This window comes from Octopus sinensis, linkage group LG25 (genome assembly GCF_006345805.1).
Source record: "Octopus sinensis linkage group LG25, ASM634580v1, whole genome shotgun sequence".
Lineage (NCBI taxonomy): Eukaryota > Metazoa > Mollusca > Cephalopoda > Octopoda > Octopodidae > Octopus > Octopus sinensis.
Window position 1 is genome coordinate 1,529,652 of NC_043021.1, and position 14,674 is coordinate 1,544,325.

Below are 14,674 nucleotides of genomic sequence, written 5' to 3' on the forward strand. Positions count from 1 at the left end.
AGGACTCTAAACAGTTTGATGAAGCCCCAAAACTTACAAGAGCCTTTGTAGATACTGAAGGGCTCAGTTATATTTAATGGCTTTTTAAATCTAAAAAATGGCCAATAAATCAAAATAGGGCTCATTATTCAAAAAAAATTTAATTAAGCAAAAATAAATTGTCTTGGGAAGGTCATTATGCCGGCAATAATACACACATGCACTGGCTCAATATCACTTCTTTATTGTTAGTCAATCAGGTAAATGTCTAACCAACTAACTAATCATGGGAGTGTGTGGCTTAGTGGTTAGAGTGTTGAACTTGTGATCATAAGATTGTGGTTTCGATTCCTGGACCGGGCCATGCATTGTATTCTTGAGCAAACCACTTCATTTCACATTGCTCCAGTCCACTCAGCTGGCAAAAATGAGTAATCCTGTGACAGACCGGTATCTTATCCAGTGGGGAATACATATGCCATGAAACCAGAAAACTAGCCCTTATGGGTCAGCATAAGGTTAAAAAGCAAAGCTAATCGCTTATTTGTTTAATGTGTTGGTTAAATAATCCATCAGTTGTTTGTTTGTCAAAGTCTTTTCATTACAGACTATTTTATAATGGAATCGAAGGTTTATGATTCCTGTGGAGTATCTCCTTCTATTATTATAATTATTTTTGTAGTTTCAAGGATCTGGAACTCAAAGAAGAAGTACACAAGCGGAGCAGACTTCAGTAACCATTTATTTTACAGAGTTCTCGTCCCTGTGGTTCGCTCTCAGTGACCATCTTTATAGCAGCACATGGTTTGTCTTGACTCCATACACGTGAGGTTCATTACCTCTGGAGATAAGCTTGTGGAGTCAGAGTGGGACAAGAGTCCTCTGTGAGCTACTAGCTTTGCAGAGTTTCTCGGCATTGAGCGTGAGAAGAGTGAGAGAGAGAATATTGTTCTCTCGCTTAAATACTGGTTGCCAGCGAGAGTCTCATTGTCGTTTTGCACTTGGCAATGGCTACTGGCAAGATCTCATTCAAAATGGTTCTGGCTTCTTGCGCCTTGCTACAGTTTATTTGGTTGCTGTAAATATATTTAAAAATTTTTAACTCCAAGCTTTTGGCTTCTCTGTAGTATAAACTACAGAAATCTGATCTATCCAATTTAAATTTTATCAGCACTAAAGTGTAGAAAACAGTTTTATTTCCCAGTTTATCTTCTGTTGAGGAATGTAATGTTCATAATGATTTTCTCTCGAGATATGTCAAGTTTACTGAGGCAATGTGACATGCAGAAAATGCCAATTCTCTTTTTTGGAATAGATATTTATCATCATTACTGGAATAAGCATGAAATTGAATTTCACAGTGAAAAGGTTAGAATTAGTTAATTACAATATAAAGAGAATAAGGAATGTCATAATCAACCTCGTTAGTGTAATCATCTTCATCATTGTTGTTATCATTTGTTGACCCTTTTAAATCAGATATACCCACTTGAAATTTCATTACCCTTAATTGTGGAAAGCAGTTTTAGATACAAGTCTGTCTTTTGTTGAAGAATGTCACGTTTGTAACCATTTTCTGTTTAGATATGTGAAGTTTATTGAGGCAACAGGACTTGCAGAAAATACCAATTCTAATTTTTTGGTAGATAAATTTAACATCATTGCTAGAATCATCATCATCATTTAACATCTGCTCTCCATGCTGGCATGGGTTGGATGATTTGACATGGAAATGGCTCCAATGGTCTGTTGTGACATGGTTTCTATTGGTGGATGCCCTTCCTAATGCCAACCACTTAGCAGAGCCACTGGCACAGGTGCGTTAATGCAGCACCATGAAAATTAACTTTCTACTTAAAGGGTTAAAGGAACACTCCTGCAAACTTTGGGAGATTCTTGGCCATGTCCCATGTTGGCTCATTGACCTATTGGCCCATATATATAATATATATATATATACATATATATATATATATTATATATATATATTATATATATATATATATAATATATATATATATATATATATATATTATATATATATATATATATATACATATATATATACATATATATATATATATATATATATATATATATATATATATATATATATATATATATATATACATATATATATATATATATATATATAATATATATATATATATATATATATATATACATATATATATATATATATATATATTATTAGTGAATTGAAGAAATGGAGTTGAACGAAGATTGAACAGAAATCCTTTTATTGCATTCTACACGTGTACCTCCAACCGTGCTTTCCTCTGCTGTGATTTTTGCTACCAAGGTATCGGTTAAACTTTTGATTAATCTGCAACAAGATTATTCATCTTTCTATTTCACCAAACATATATATACATATATATATATATATATATATATATATATATATATATACATACACACACACACACATAATTATACAGTATCAAAAGATATTCACTATTCACAACAAACATCACAAATATAGTAGAAAAATAAATATAACAAAAGCAAAAACTGTAAGAAAGTAAAATATTTTATACATCATTTATATGCCAAGGGGATTTCTGAACCATCCTCCGTGTCTGTACATGTGTGTGTGTGTATATATATATATATATATGTAATTAATTAATTGTAGTTCGTCTTGCTTCTCAACTTCTGCAGTTTCCATTGACCAAATTCCATTCACGGTGGGATTGGAACTACAAGTGAACTTCTTAAGCCCACAGCCATTCTTACACCTATACACATACACACACACACACACACACACACACTCTCTCTCTCTCTCTCTCCTTTATATGTGGAATGGCAAGCTGGATATTTGCTCCCCAGCCACATGGCTCCAGGTTCAGCCCCCATTGTGTGCCACCTTGGGCAAATATCTTCTACTATAGCGCCTGACTCGACCAAAGCCACATATAAAGGAGAGAGAGAGAGAGAAAGTGTGGTGTGTGTGTGTGTGTGTGTGTGTGTGTGTAGACCCTGTGAGTCTGAGGAAGGCAGCGAGCTGGCAGGAACGTTAGAACGCTGAGCAAAATACTTAGCGGTATTTTGTCTGCCGTTATGTTCTGAGTTCAAATTCCACTGAGATCGACTTTGCCTTTCATCCTTTCTGAGTCGATAAATTAAGTACCAGTTATGCACTGGGGTCGATGTAATCGACTTAATCTCTTTGTCTGTCCTTGTTTGTCCCCTCTATGTTTAGCTCCTTGTGGGCAATAAAGAAACAGGTTTGGCTGAGGTCTGGCAAACCAGATGGCTGCACCAGGCTCCGATCTGATCTGGCAGAGTTTCTACAGCTTGATGCCCTTCCTAACGCCAACCACTCAGAGAGTGTAGTGGGTGCTTTTACGTGCCACCAGCACAAGGGCCAGTCAGGCAGTACTGGCAATGGCCATGCTCAAATGGTGTTTTTATGTGCCACCTGCACAGGAGCCAGTCCAGTGGCACTGGCAACATCCTCACTCGAATCTTGTTTTTCACATACCACCAGCACAAGTGCCAGTAAGGCGGCGCTAGTAATGATCACACTCGAATGGTGCTTTTTACGTGCCACCGGCATGAGGGCCAGTCAGCGGCCCTGGCAGTGATCATGCTCAGATGGTGCTCTTAGCGCTCCACTAACACGGATGCCAGTCATGCAGTGCTGTCATCGAAATTGAAATAGCAAAAAATATTGGTTAAAGAAATATCACAATTCTACCAGTTTACTCTCACCCGCATCCAAAACAGGGCAGTGGTGGTGATGGTGGCGGGGAGCCTCGATGGACTGAAGACTTGTGTAGTTACTTTGGTAGTAATATTAGTAGCAGCAACAATGGTGGTTATTTTAATAGTAACAGTTGTAGTAATAGTATTAGTAAAGTGGCGACGGCGGCAGGAATATCATTATTATTATTGTTGTTGTTGTTGTGTGAGAGAGCAGTGCATGCCATCAAAGTGACACTGGAGTACAAATATACGAAGCCCAGTATACCCATCATGACTACCCGGCTGATAAGGGTACTCCAGGCACATGCATCACAACCATACGTGCGCGACACGGTGATCTCATATCAAGATAAACAGCGCATGATCTCGCAGGTGAGGCCCAGTTAGAATTTTCTTCAGGTCAAGTAGCCCATCCCACTCGAAAGGTCCCATGTCTATGTAGACTTGAAAAGGAAAATAAAGGCAGAGAGGGAAGTGTTATCTTCTAGTCAAGTTGCTGAAAGGTAGATGAAAGTGGTGAGAATGGTGTGGGTGAACGGGCCTGCCCTGAGCGTATGTCTGTAATTGGAAAAGAGTAAAGGATAAAATGCACCTGCCCCAAAAGTCAGGGTACGCATAGTTTTTTTATGGGGTTTTTCTATGAGCAGCCCTCCAACATCTCCTCTCTATTGAGAATCACACATTGTTGATTTCTGTCTTTCTACCATTTTTTAAAAAATTTTGTTAGTCTTGTTTACATGCAAAACCCTCACAACAACACACACACACATACACACACATTCTTTGTTTTGCCCTGTACCGTCCATAATGTTTTGCTTAATTTAAAACGTAGTGGATAATAAAGAGATCATCATCATCATCATCATCATCATTCTAATTCTGCCAAGGTTGACTTTACCTTTCATCTGTCCTGGGGTTGATTACAATGTAATCGACTAGCATCCTCTCCCAAAATACCTGGCCTTGTGCCAAAATTTGAAACCATTCTTCTTCTTCTTCTTCTTCTTCTTCTTCTTATTTATTATTATCATCATCATCATTATCATCATCGCAGTAGTAGTAGTAGTAGTGGTGGTGGTTATGCTTGGATTCTCCAAAATGTATGTTTGTATATGTTTGTGTGGATAGGTGTATCAGTATTTTTGTGTATGTCTGTATGTGTGTGTGCTTCTTTGTGTGTATGTCTGTGTGCATAAGTTTGATTTGTATGTGTGCGTGTATTGGTGTGTGTGTCTGTGTGTCTGTGTGCGTTGCTATATTGTTCTACTATTTCAATCCAAGTATAGTATTACCTGGCACACTGCACCACCTCTGTCATGTCAGGTGAGTTAATTAGAAGCAAGGATGGGTAGTGGCGGCGGCAGTGGAAAGAAGGAAGGGAGGTTCAATACTGCATCTAATACCAGTAGTAGTAGTAGTAGTAGTAGTAGTAGCAGTAGTAGCAGCAGTAGTAGTAGTAGTAGTCCCTTGCACCCTCTCTCATTCAGATCCTGTCTCCCACTTACACTTATTGTACCTCACACTGTTCCTCCACCACCACCACATCAGCCTACCATTATGCCACAGGCCTACAAAAGAGCCTATGAGTGGCCATTGCCCGACATCCTAGAAATAGCAGACAAATCTCCCTCAAGTCACGCAGAATTGAAAAGGTGCATTGGTTTATGTAGTCTACTAAGTGGATCCCCCCAAATAAAAAGATAGGATGGGTGATGCCTTGGCTTGAATGCCTCTTTCTCTCTTTTTCTCTATCTCTGTCTGTCACTCTCTCTCTCTCTCTCTCTCTCTCTCATAGGTCTGATCAGCTGAGATCATCAGAGTTAAACTGGAGCTACACAGCAACCAGCCTTATGCCAGCTTCTCTCTATACTCTTTTTTTTACTCTTTTACTTGTTTCAGTCATTTGACTGCAGTCATGCTGGAGCACCCCAGGACTTATTCTTCGTAAGCCTAGTACTTATTCTATCAGGCCTCTTTTGCTGAACCGCTAAGTTACGGAGACGTAAACACACCAGCATCGGTTGTCAAGCGATGTTGGGGGGAACAAACACAGACACACAAACATATACACACACACACATATATATATATATATACATACATATATACAACGGGCTTCTTTCAGTTTCCGCCTACCAAATCCACTCACAAGGCTTTGATCAGCCTGAGGCTATAGCAGAAGACACTTGCACAAGGTGCCATGCAGTGGGACTGAACCCGGAACCATGTGGTTGGTAAGCAAGCTGCTTACCACACAGCCACTCCTACGCCTATGTTTATGTTGCCTTAGTGAAGGCACGTGGTTTAGAGTTTAGGGTATTCGACTCACAATCGCAAGGTCGTGAGTTCAATTCCTGGTGGCACATTAATCCTTGAGCAAGACACTTCATTTCATGTTGCTCCAGTCCACTCAGCTGGCAAAAGCAAGTTATACCTGTAATTAAAAAGGGCCAGCCTTATCATATTTGATGTCTCGTGCTGAATCTCTCTGAGAACTATGTTAAGAGTACACGTGTCTGTGGAGTACTCAGCCGCTTGTGCTTCAATATCACGAGCAGACTGTTCTCTGTTGATTGGATCAACTGGAACCCTCGTTGTTGTAACCGATGGAGAACCAGATTTTTAAAATATTTTTTTATGTTGCTCTTACCTGCTCTTACATCACCTCCACTCTCACCCACCAACCCTCACCATAGCTTCTTTGGCTAATCACTCTAGCACCTCCACACCACCACCACCACCACCACCATCACCTTCAACTGTTACTTCTTCCACCCTGGTCTCACCCGATTATATATCATTATATATATATATTTATATATATAATTGCAACTATAAAAATCAGTCAACTGTGAAATCTTTACTCCAATTCCACAACATCACATGTCATGCATAACATCACATTGGTGTACTGTTGTACTGTTGCTATGGTGATAGTGATAGTTACACAGACCTCACTGACAATATCCATACACAATCTGTGGTATGTGTGTGTAAGTGTATCATATCTATAAAAGGCATGATATGTGTGTGCGTGTGTGTGTGTGTGTGTGTGTGTGTGTACGTGATTATAATATATGCACATCCACAAATTAGCATGCATGTCGTTCAAATTTTAGGAGGACATTCGTCAACACCCTATCTGGGTGTTGACAGCTTATTTTTTTACCCCGAGGCACCCGCTGATAGCAATAAAATTCTATTTTCAGCCATAGCTTTTAGCCATAAAAAATATCAGCCATAGCTATCCAACCCATGCCAACACAGAAGGTGGAAATTAAACAATTATGATTTTATATATATATATATATATATTATATATATATATATATATTATATATATATATATATATAATATATATATATATATATATATATATATATATATACACATACAGTGAAGGTGCATGGCTTAGTGGTTAGGGGCATTTGGCTAATGATCGTTAGGTCGTGAGTTCAATTCCCAGCAGCGTTTTGTGTTCTTGAGCAAGACACTTTATTTCACGCTGCTCCAGTCCACTCAGCTGGCAAAAATGAGTTGTATCTGTATTTCAAAGGGTCAGCCTTGTCACACATTGTGTCACGCTGAATCTCCCCGAGAACTACATCAAAGGTACACGTGTCTTTGGAGTGCTCAGCCACTTGCACGTTAATTTCACGAGCAAGCTGTTCCGTTGATTGTATCAGCTGGGACCCTCGTCGTCATAACTGACAGAGTGCTCCTTATATATATATATATGATAGATCGTTAGCCACTACACACATTTTTTTCTCTCCTTGTTTTATCTGTGTCCCTTTCTGTAGAAGAGCGTAGGCTCAAAACATAAAAGACTTTTTCCATTCCTGAGTGTTATACTAATACATCTGTTTGTTTTGTACACCACCTGTCTTCGTCTTTTGTTTTTTTCGTAAACTCTCCCTATATATATATATATATACACACACACACACATATAAGAAGTAAAAGTAAAAGTAGGGGATTAAAAAATCTGGGTTTTGAACAAATTTGGTTAACTAGATCAAACAATTAGACACAAATAAATGCCAGTAGACTACACATTCAAGGTAATTTCTCATGTATGACAAATTGCTCTGAATATCATTTAGAAGAGTTTTGAGAAATTCAGAGTATTACATAACAAAAATATGTATAGAAAAAAATCACGTTTCTAATTGTAGAAATCACCTCACAAGGCCAACAATTGTTTCTATTATGTTTTCATACTTTAATACAGAAAATATTGAAATTTATATTTCTGAAAATAATTGTGAACACAACATTTTCAAGGTCCACATTTATACTGGTCCACTGGGAATTTCAATCCCAGAGCCTAAATCAGTGAGGGACCTGGGTATAGACATGAGTGATGATACCTCTTTCCAAGTGCACATTACCAGGATGGTGACAAAGTGCAGAAGACTGGCTGGATGGATCCTAAGAACATTCAGTATCAGAGATAAGGAAACCATGATGTCAAAAGGGGCATAAAACTCGGAATACCGGTATATATTAGTGACGGTCTGTATTGGCACCAGACATTAATATAAGGTACAGAAGATTGGTAAGGTTTGTAGAATAGAGGAATCTGTTGGTTTGGGTCATCACACATATATGTAGGCGCAGGCATGGCTGTGTTGTAAAAAGTTGGTTTTCCAATCACATGGTTCTAAGTTCAGTCCCACTACATGGCATCTTAGGCAAGTATCTTCTACTCTAACCTTGTACCAACCAAAGCATTGAGAGTCAGATTTGGTAGATAGAAACTGAAAGAAACCCTTTGTATGTGTATGTAGTAACTGAAACAAGTAAAAGTTTTTTAAAAATCTCTTTTTTTGTTTGTTTAAATAAAACAAGTTTTATTTCTTTGACATAAGGAGTAGATAGTTTCTTTTTTTTTTATATCATGTATTTACAGATATGAAAGTAAAAATGCAAAAAATTCCTTTTCACATGACAAATATTTTTTTGTATAATAGTTTTCTTGAAAATATATTCGTTAATGTTTCCACAAGGTCAGTTTTATATACAAAATACACAAAATAAAAAGTGGGAAGAGAGAGAGAAAAGATCACATGTTGCTTACAGGTTTTCATGAGAACAATTTTACTGAATAAATTTTCGTCCATATTGCAGCCAAAAGAGGTTTTGTACTAGAAGGAAAGTCACATATTATTGTTAGTGTTGTTGTTGTTGTTAAGGTGGTGAGTTGGCAGAATGATTAGCATGCCAGACGAACTGCTTAGCGGCATTTTGTCTCTGTCTTTTCATTCTGAATTGAAATTCTGCTGGGGTCAGCTTTGCCTTTCATCTTTTTGGAGTCTCATTCTCAGTTTGAAATATTTCAAAATAAATTACTCTTTCAACCAGGAAACCCTAGGTAGCTGTAATTAACAAGACTTGTGGGCTTTTATTATAACATTATATAACATTTTATATATATTTATATGATTATGTATATGTATTTATATATATATCTATACATGTGTATGTATGTGTGTGTATATATATATATATATATATATATAAAATATTATTAGAGACAAACCACTATTTTGCAAAACAAACAAGGAAAGACTTAATCAATACATAAAATTTTAATACTATTTATTAAAATTTTATGTATGATTAAGTCTTTCCTTGTTTGTTTTGCAAAATAGTGGTTTTGTCTCTATAATATTTTATAATATTTACTATAAAATTGGATTTAATCCTAAATCTGATTTTTTTCCCTGTAAATTTGGATTTATCCCTAATATTTATTATTTATATATATATATATATATATATATATATATATATGATTATACATATGTATATATGTAAATTACAAGATCCAAGGATCTAAGTGTAGGGGGTTTGTAAGCTTTGAGCAGTCTGTGGTAGGTATAAAAGACGATACTCAGGAACAAAAATGATTTATTGGCATAGAAGCTTGTAGACTTTTCCCATATTGAAGTTTGATAAGATGAAAATATTTTTTATAATCATCATCATCATCATCATTTATCGTCCAGTTTCTATGTTGGACAGTTTGACTGATAACTGGGAAGCCAGGAGGCTGCACCAGGCTCCAGTCTGTTCCGGCAAGGTTTCTACAGCTGGATGCCCTTCCCAACGCCAACTATTCCGAGAGATTAGTGAGTACATTTTATGTGCCACCAGCAGGGGGTGGGAGCAGTGAGGTGGCACTGACATCGACATGAATAAAAATTCCAAATTATATCTTTGGTGAGTCAACTTGGGGATTCCTTAACGATAATGTAACCTTCATTCCAAATCCACATCATAGAAAAGACAACGTCTCAAACCACGTTTGTCATGCCTGTGGCTAAAAGAAGTTGAAAAGAATTCTGTTTTGCAGTTGACCAAATTTCTCACTAAGACAACATTGAAACAAGAATGAAACAAAATTATTCGTTATACAAACATAAGAAGGAACGCATGCCATGTGACCAGGGCCTGGGCATGTAAGTGGGGGTTGGGGGGTTGAGTGGGGTGCAGAGGGTGCAGAGTTGGTGATTTGGTGCATTGGATGGTGGTGGTGGTGGTGGTGGTGAATGGATAGTGGGTTGTGTCTGTGAGTGGATAATCCAGTTTCTTTATATGTATATTTGAATGTGTGTGTGTGTGTGTATGTCTGAATAAATAGATATGTAAGCATACGTGTAGACTGATATATCATCATCATCATCATCATCATTTAACATCCGTTTTTCATGCTACCATGGATGGGATGGACGGTTTGATATATACTTTATTAATAAAACTGCAAAGACATCACAAAAACTCTAAGTAATAGTTCTTGTCATGTCTTTGCAGGTTTATTAATAAAATGTATTACTCTACCTCCAGTATTCGAGTACTATTTTTTCCACCTTGTTTCACATTTAAGTACTTGCTCTGGCATATATATATATATATATATATATAATATATATATATATATTATATATATATAATGCAGTAATCCCATGCCATATCACTGTTTTCCTATTGCGGTTTATTATTTAAGTTTATGTTCATTCTTCCATGGTGTTGTTTTGCTTTTGTAATAAAATAAATATATACAAATTATAAAAGTAATTAAAAAAAATATACAGTACAGTACTGTTTCTACTTTGCAGATTTTCACCTATTCTGGGAATTCTTGGAAGGTAACACCCACGATAGTTGAGAGAATACTGTATATATATATTTATATATGTATACATATATATTATAATACACACACACACACATATATATATATATATGATATTTATATATATATATATTTATATATATAAATATGTATTTTATATATATATTTATATATATGTAATTATTTATATATATATATATATATATATTTATATATAATATATATATATGTATATATTTTATACACACACACATATATGTGGACTTCTTTCAGTTTCCATCTACCAAATCCATTCACAAGGCTTTAATTAGCCTGGGGCTACATCAGAAGACATTTGCCCAATTTGCCACGCAGTGAGATTGAACCCAAGACCACGTAGTTCAGAAACAAGCTCCTCAACCTCACAGCTACCCCCTAAATATTTACACAAAGACATTGCTATATTAATCCGTCTCTGTTTCTCTTTCACACACTTTCACGCATACACACATACACAGACACACACGCGCACATGCGCACACATTCACATGCACTCACATCCATATACCTATACACACACATACATTCACACACCCTCTTATTAAGCTATCATTATATTAATGTATCTACCCTATTTCTCCACCTCAGGTGCTGCTGAAAGTGGTAAAAGTACCCTGGTAAAGCAGATGAAAATTATTCACAATGACGGTTTCTCCAAAGACGAATTATTGGCTTTCAGGGTAAGTTAAAGGGTATTAGTTTACCCTTTTGTAATTTTTGGAAGTTTCTGTAGCCTTTGGGTTCACTTGTGGGTGCTTAATTAATCACTGGGTTCAGCTATGGGTAGTTGGTTAACCCCTGTGCTGAGTTGTGGGTACATTGACTACCTTTTGTGGTAATTTCTGGGTAAGTTATGGCTTATTGTGTAACCCTGGGGTAATGATGAGGGTTTATTTATTTCCAGGGTAATTGTCTGGATTTGTGTGACCCTCAGGGGTGTCTGTGGTTATTTGGTTTATTTTTAGGTGAATTTGTGATTAATTTCATTTTAAGGGTAATGTGTGTTTTAGCTTACCCCTTGGGTTAACTCGTGAATGTTTTACTTCCACTTCAGTTTAAGCCGTGGATAAAAGGGTAAGACCCCTTTTGGTTATGTCTGACCATGGAATTGCACTTAGAAAGTTCCCCTCTGCGGCACAAGTCCAGGCAAGGTTATTTATGGAAGACCAGCAGTCTCCCGAGCATACCAGCCTCCCCTCACCATGCCATCAATGTTATCCAAGGAAAAGGCAAAGGCTGTAAAGCGGATGGCATTAGGTAGGTTATCCAGCCGTAGAAACCATGTCACAACAGAAAATGGAGTCTGGTGTGGCACCCGGCCTTACCAGCTCTGGTCAAACCGTCCAAGCTATGCTAGCATGGAAAACAGACATTAAGTGATGATGATGATATATGTCCTAGCTCATTGCATAAACTACCACAATTATTTGTGGTATGGGTGTCACTGGTGACTTCTGCAGTGGGACACAACAAATATTTCATTCACTCGGAGCTGAAGGAGTCACCGTTGATATATTTGATGGGTAAAGTGTTAACTGTCAGCTGAAGTTGGTTGAAATTTAGGCAAATTTATTGAGATTTTTGTACAGTGTTGGGTTAAATTGTGTGCATTTGCTCATCTTTCAGGTTAAGCTGGTTGGCTTATGGGGGAATTTATAGGAGTTTTAGCCTTGAAATTCAGCTCTAGATGGATTTATAATTGAGTGAGGGAGCAGCGCATGCCATCAAAGTGACATTGGGATAGAGAGATACACAGAATAATTGTGCTGATGAAGGGAAGTAACCCAGAAATCGTGATAAACAGATATGGTTTTCAGCTGAGTTGGGGTGCTAGAGTCCCTTGTTTGAAAATATAAGGACACAGATTGTGTTGTGTAGCCAGCTGTAGACAATGTCTCCTGGGGCTAAATTAAGGCAACATTCGTCCTAAACCAGGACTGCCATGTTATGCTGGCAAACAATCTTTACTCCAAAGTACTGTTGCTGAATATCTCACGTTGTGAGATTTAAGAATAGTGATTTTCTAGCTTTCACTTAGATTTGAACCTTTATTTTCTCCTTTTCTACTTCCAGCCTGCAGTACTAGACAATCTGTTGAATTCCATGAAGTATGTTTTGGCAGGGATGGGAGTATTACGGATTAATCTGGATGACCCCCGAAACAGGGTAAGTAAGATTCCAAGTTCTATCATACTCCACAGTTCTTTGGGCCAACTAAGGTGCTTTACCTTAGTCCCAGTTCAACCCAAATCTTGGCATGGGTCAGATAAAATTTGGTTAAAGCAGATTTTTCTATGGCCGGACGATGCTCTTCCTGTCACCAACTTTTACCTGCTTCCAAGCCAGGTAATATTTCCGCATGGCCAGATTTGTATCAAGTCTTTTATTTGTCTTTTTCTCTTGTTGCAGCTGAACGCTCAGAAGGTGCTTGCATGCAATTACTGCATGACCGAAAACCAAACCATGATTCCATATGTGTGGGAAGCACTCTACAATCTATGGATGGACAAAGGTGTTAGAATTGCAGTATCACGGGGCTACGAATATGAACTGAATGATTCAGCAATCTAGTAAGTAGACTGCTATTGTTGTTGATGATGATTATTTTGTTGTCGTTGTTGTTGCTGTTGTTGCTGCTGTCTGTATTAGTAGTGACAGCAGCATAATGATGATGATGATGATGAGTAACCCCTTGGGACAAGCAAACTTGTGAGTAACCCCATTGGGAGTCTGCTCTGTTTACTGGCAGCCGCCAATATCTGGGCTACATAAATGTCATCATCCTCATTGTTCGACCCGTGGTTGAGACAATAGAATTTACCATGCTACGCCAGACTTCACGGTCCATCATAGCATTACGGAGGTCCTGTTGCTGGATGCCTGTATCCCTGGAGATTACATCAGGGTAGGAGAGTGTGCGCCCTCTGGTATCGCGAGCAGATGGCTTCCAGAGGAGAAGAGTAGAAATTATCTCATTTTCAGCTCTACAACAATGTCCAGCAAACTGGACTCTCCTACCTTTCACAAGAGATCACACAGGTGGTAATTTCCCATATATTTGTACTTTGGTTGGATGGCGCTTCCACGAGAGATTTTGAGCTCTCATAAGGAGGCGAGTGTAGGTTCCATCCAACCGCCTCTCAAGCTTCTTTGATAACGTCCAGGTTTCTGAGCCATATAATAGAATTGGTTTGACTGTGGCTTTGAAGATTTCAAGTTTGAAGTCTCTACTTAGATTTGATGACCAGTCTCTCTTACAATCTCTTGAACAAGCCTCAAATTGTGTAGGTCTTTACCTCAATGAGTCCAAGACTGAATATGTAAACAAGTACCTGTCCAACAGTGATTTCATCATCCATACTCTCAACAATACGCCCTTAAATATGGTTTCTGATTACAAATATCTTGGCTCATACATATCATCATGTGAAAAAGATTTTCTAACTAGAAAGGGTATGGCCTGGTCAGCCTGTAATGACATAAATGTAATGATAGTCTCCTATGAGTCTGAGAAAGTTGATTTTGCAATTTCATGTTGAACGACCTCCACAGATAATTTGTTTATAGTGATCACTAGTTCGCACCCTCCATCAAACTGACGTTGCCCAAACAAGAACCACTCATCAGGGGTTGAAGTAACCGCAGAACAACTTGAGAGGAAAGGGTTTTGCTTGTGAACATGATTCATTACCCAGTCTAGGAATTGAAACCACGGTCTCTCGATTATGAGTGCAGAGCCTTAACCACTAGGCCACACTCCCTTGTATGTATATGTCTGT

The 14,674-nt window shown here is 37.7% G+C and overlaps 1 protein-coding gene across 2 annotated transcripts in view; it reads left to right on the forward strand.

Annotated features, from left to right (window-relative positions):
- Window positions 1-14,674, forward strand: part of LOC115224467 (guanine nucleotide-binding protein G(o) subunit alpha) — a 67,460-nt gene that overhangs the window by 25,820 nt on the left and 26,966 nt on the right. For both annotated transcript variants that reach the window (XR_005003867.1, XM_029795376.2), the window contains exons 2-4: window positions 11,484-11,575; window positions 12,969-13,061; window positions 13,305-13,465. Coding sequence is in view for 1 of the 2 variants with exons in the window: in XM_029795376.2 (XP_029651236.1) it covers window positions 11,484-11,575; window positions 12,969-13,061; window positions 13,305-13,465 (346 nt within the window). In the remaining variant the exon portion in view is untranslated. The remainder of the gene's footprint in view (window positions 1-11,483; window positions 11,576-12,968; window positions 13,062-13,304; window positions 13,466-14,674) is intronic.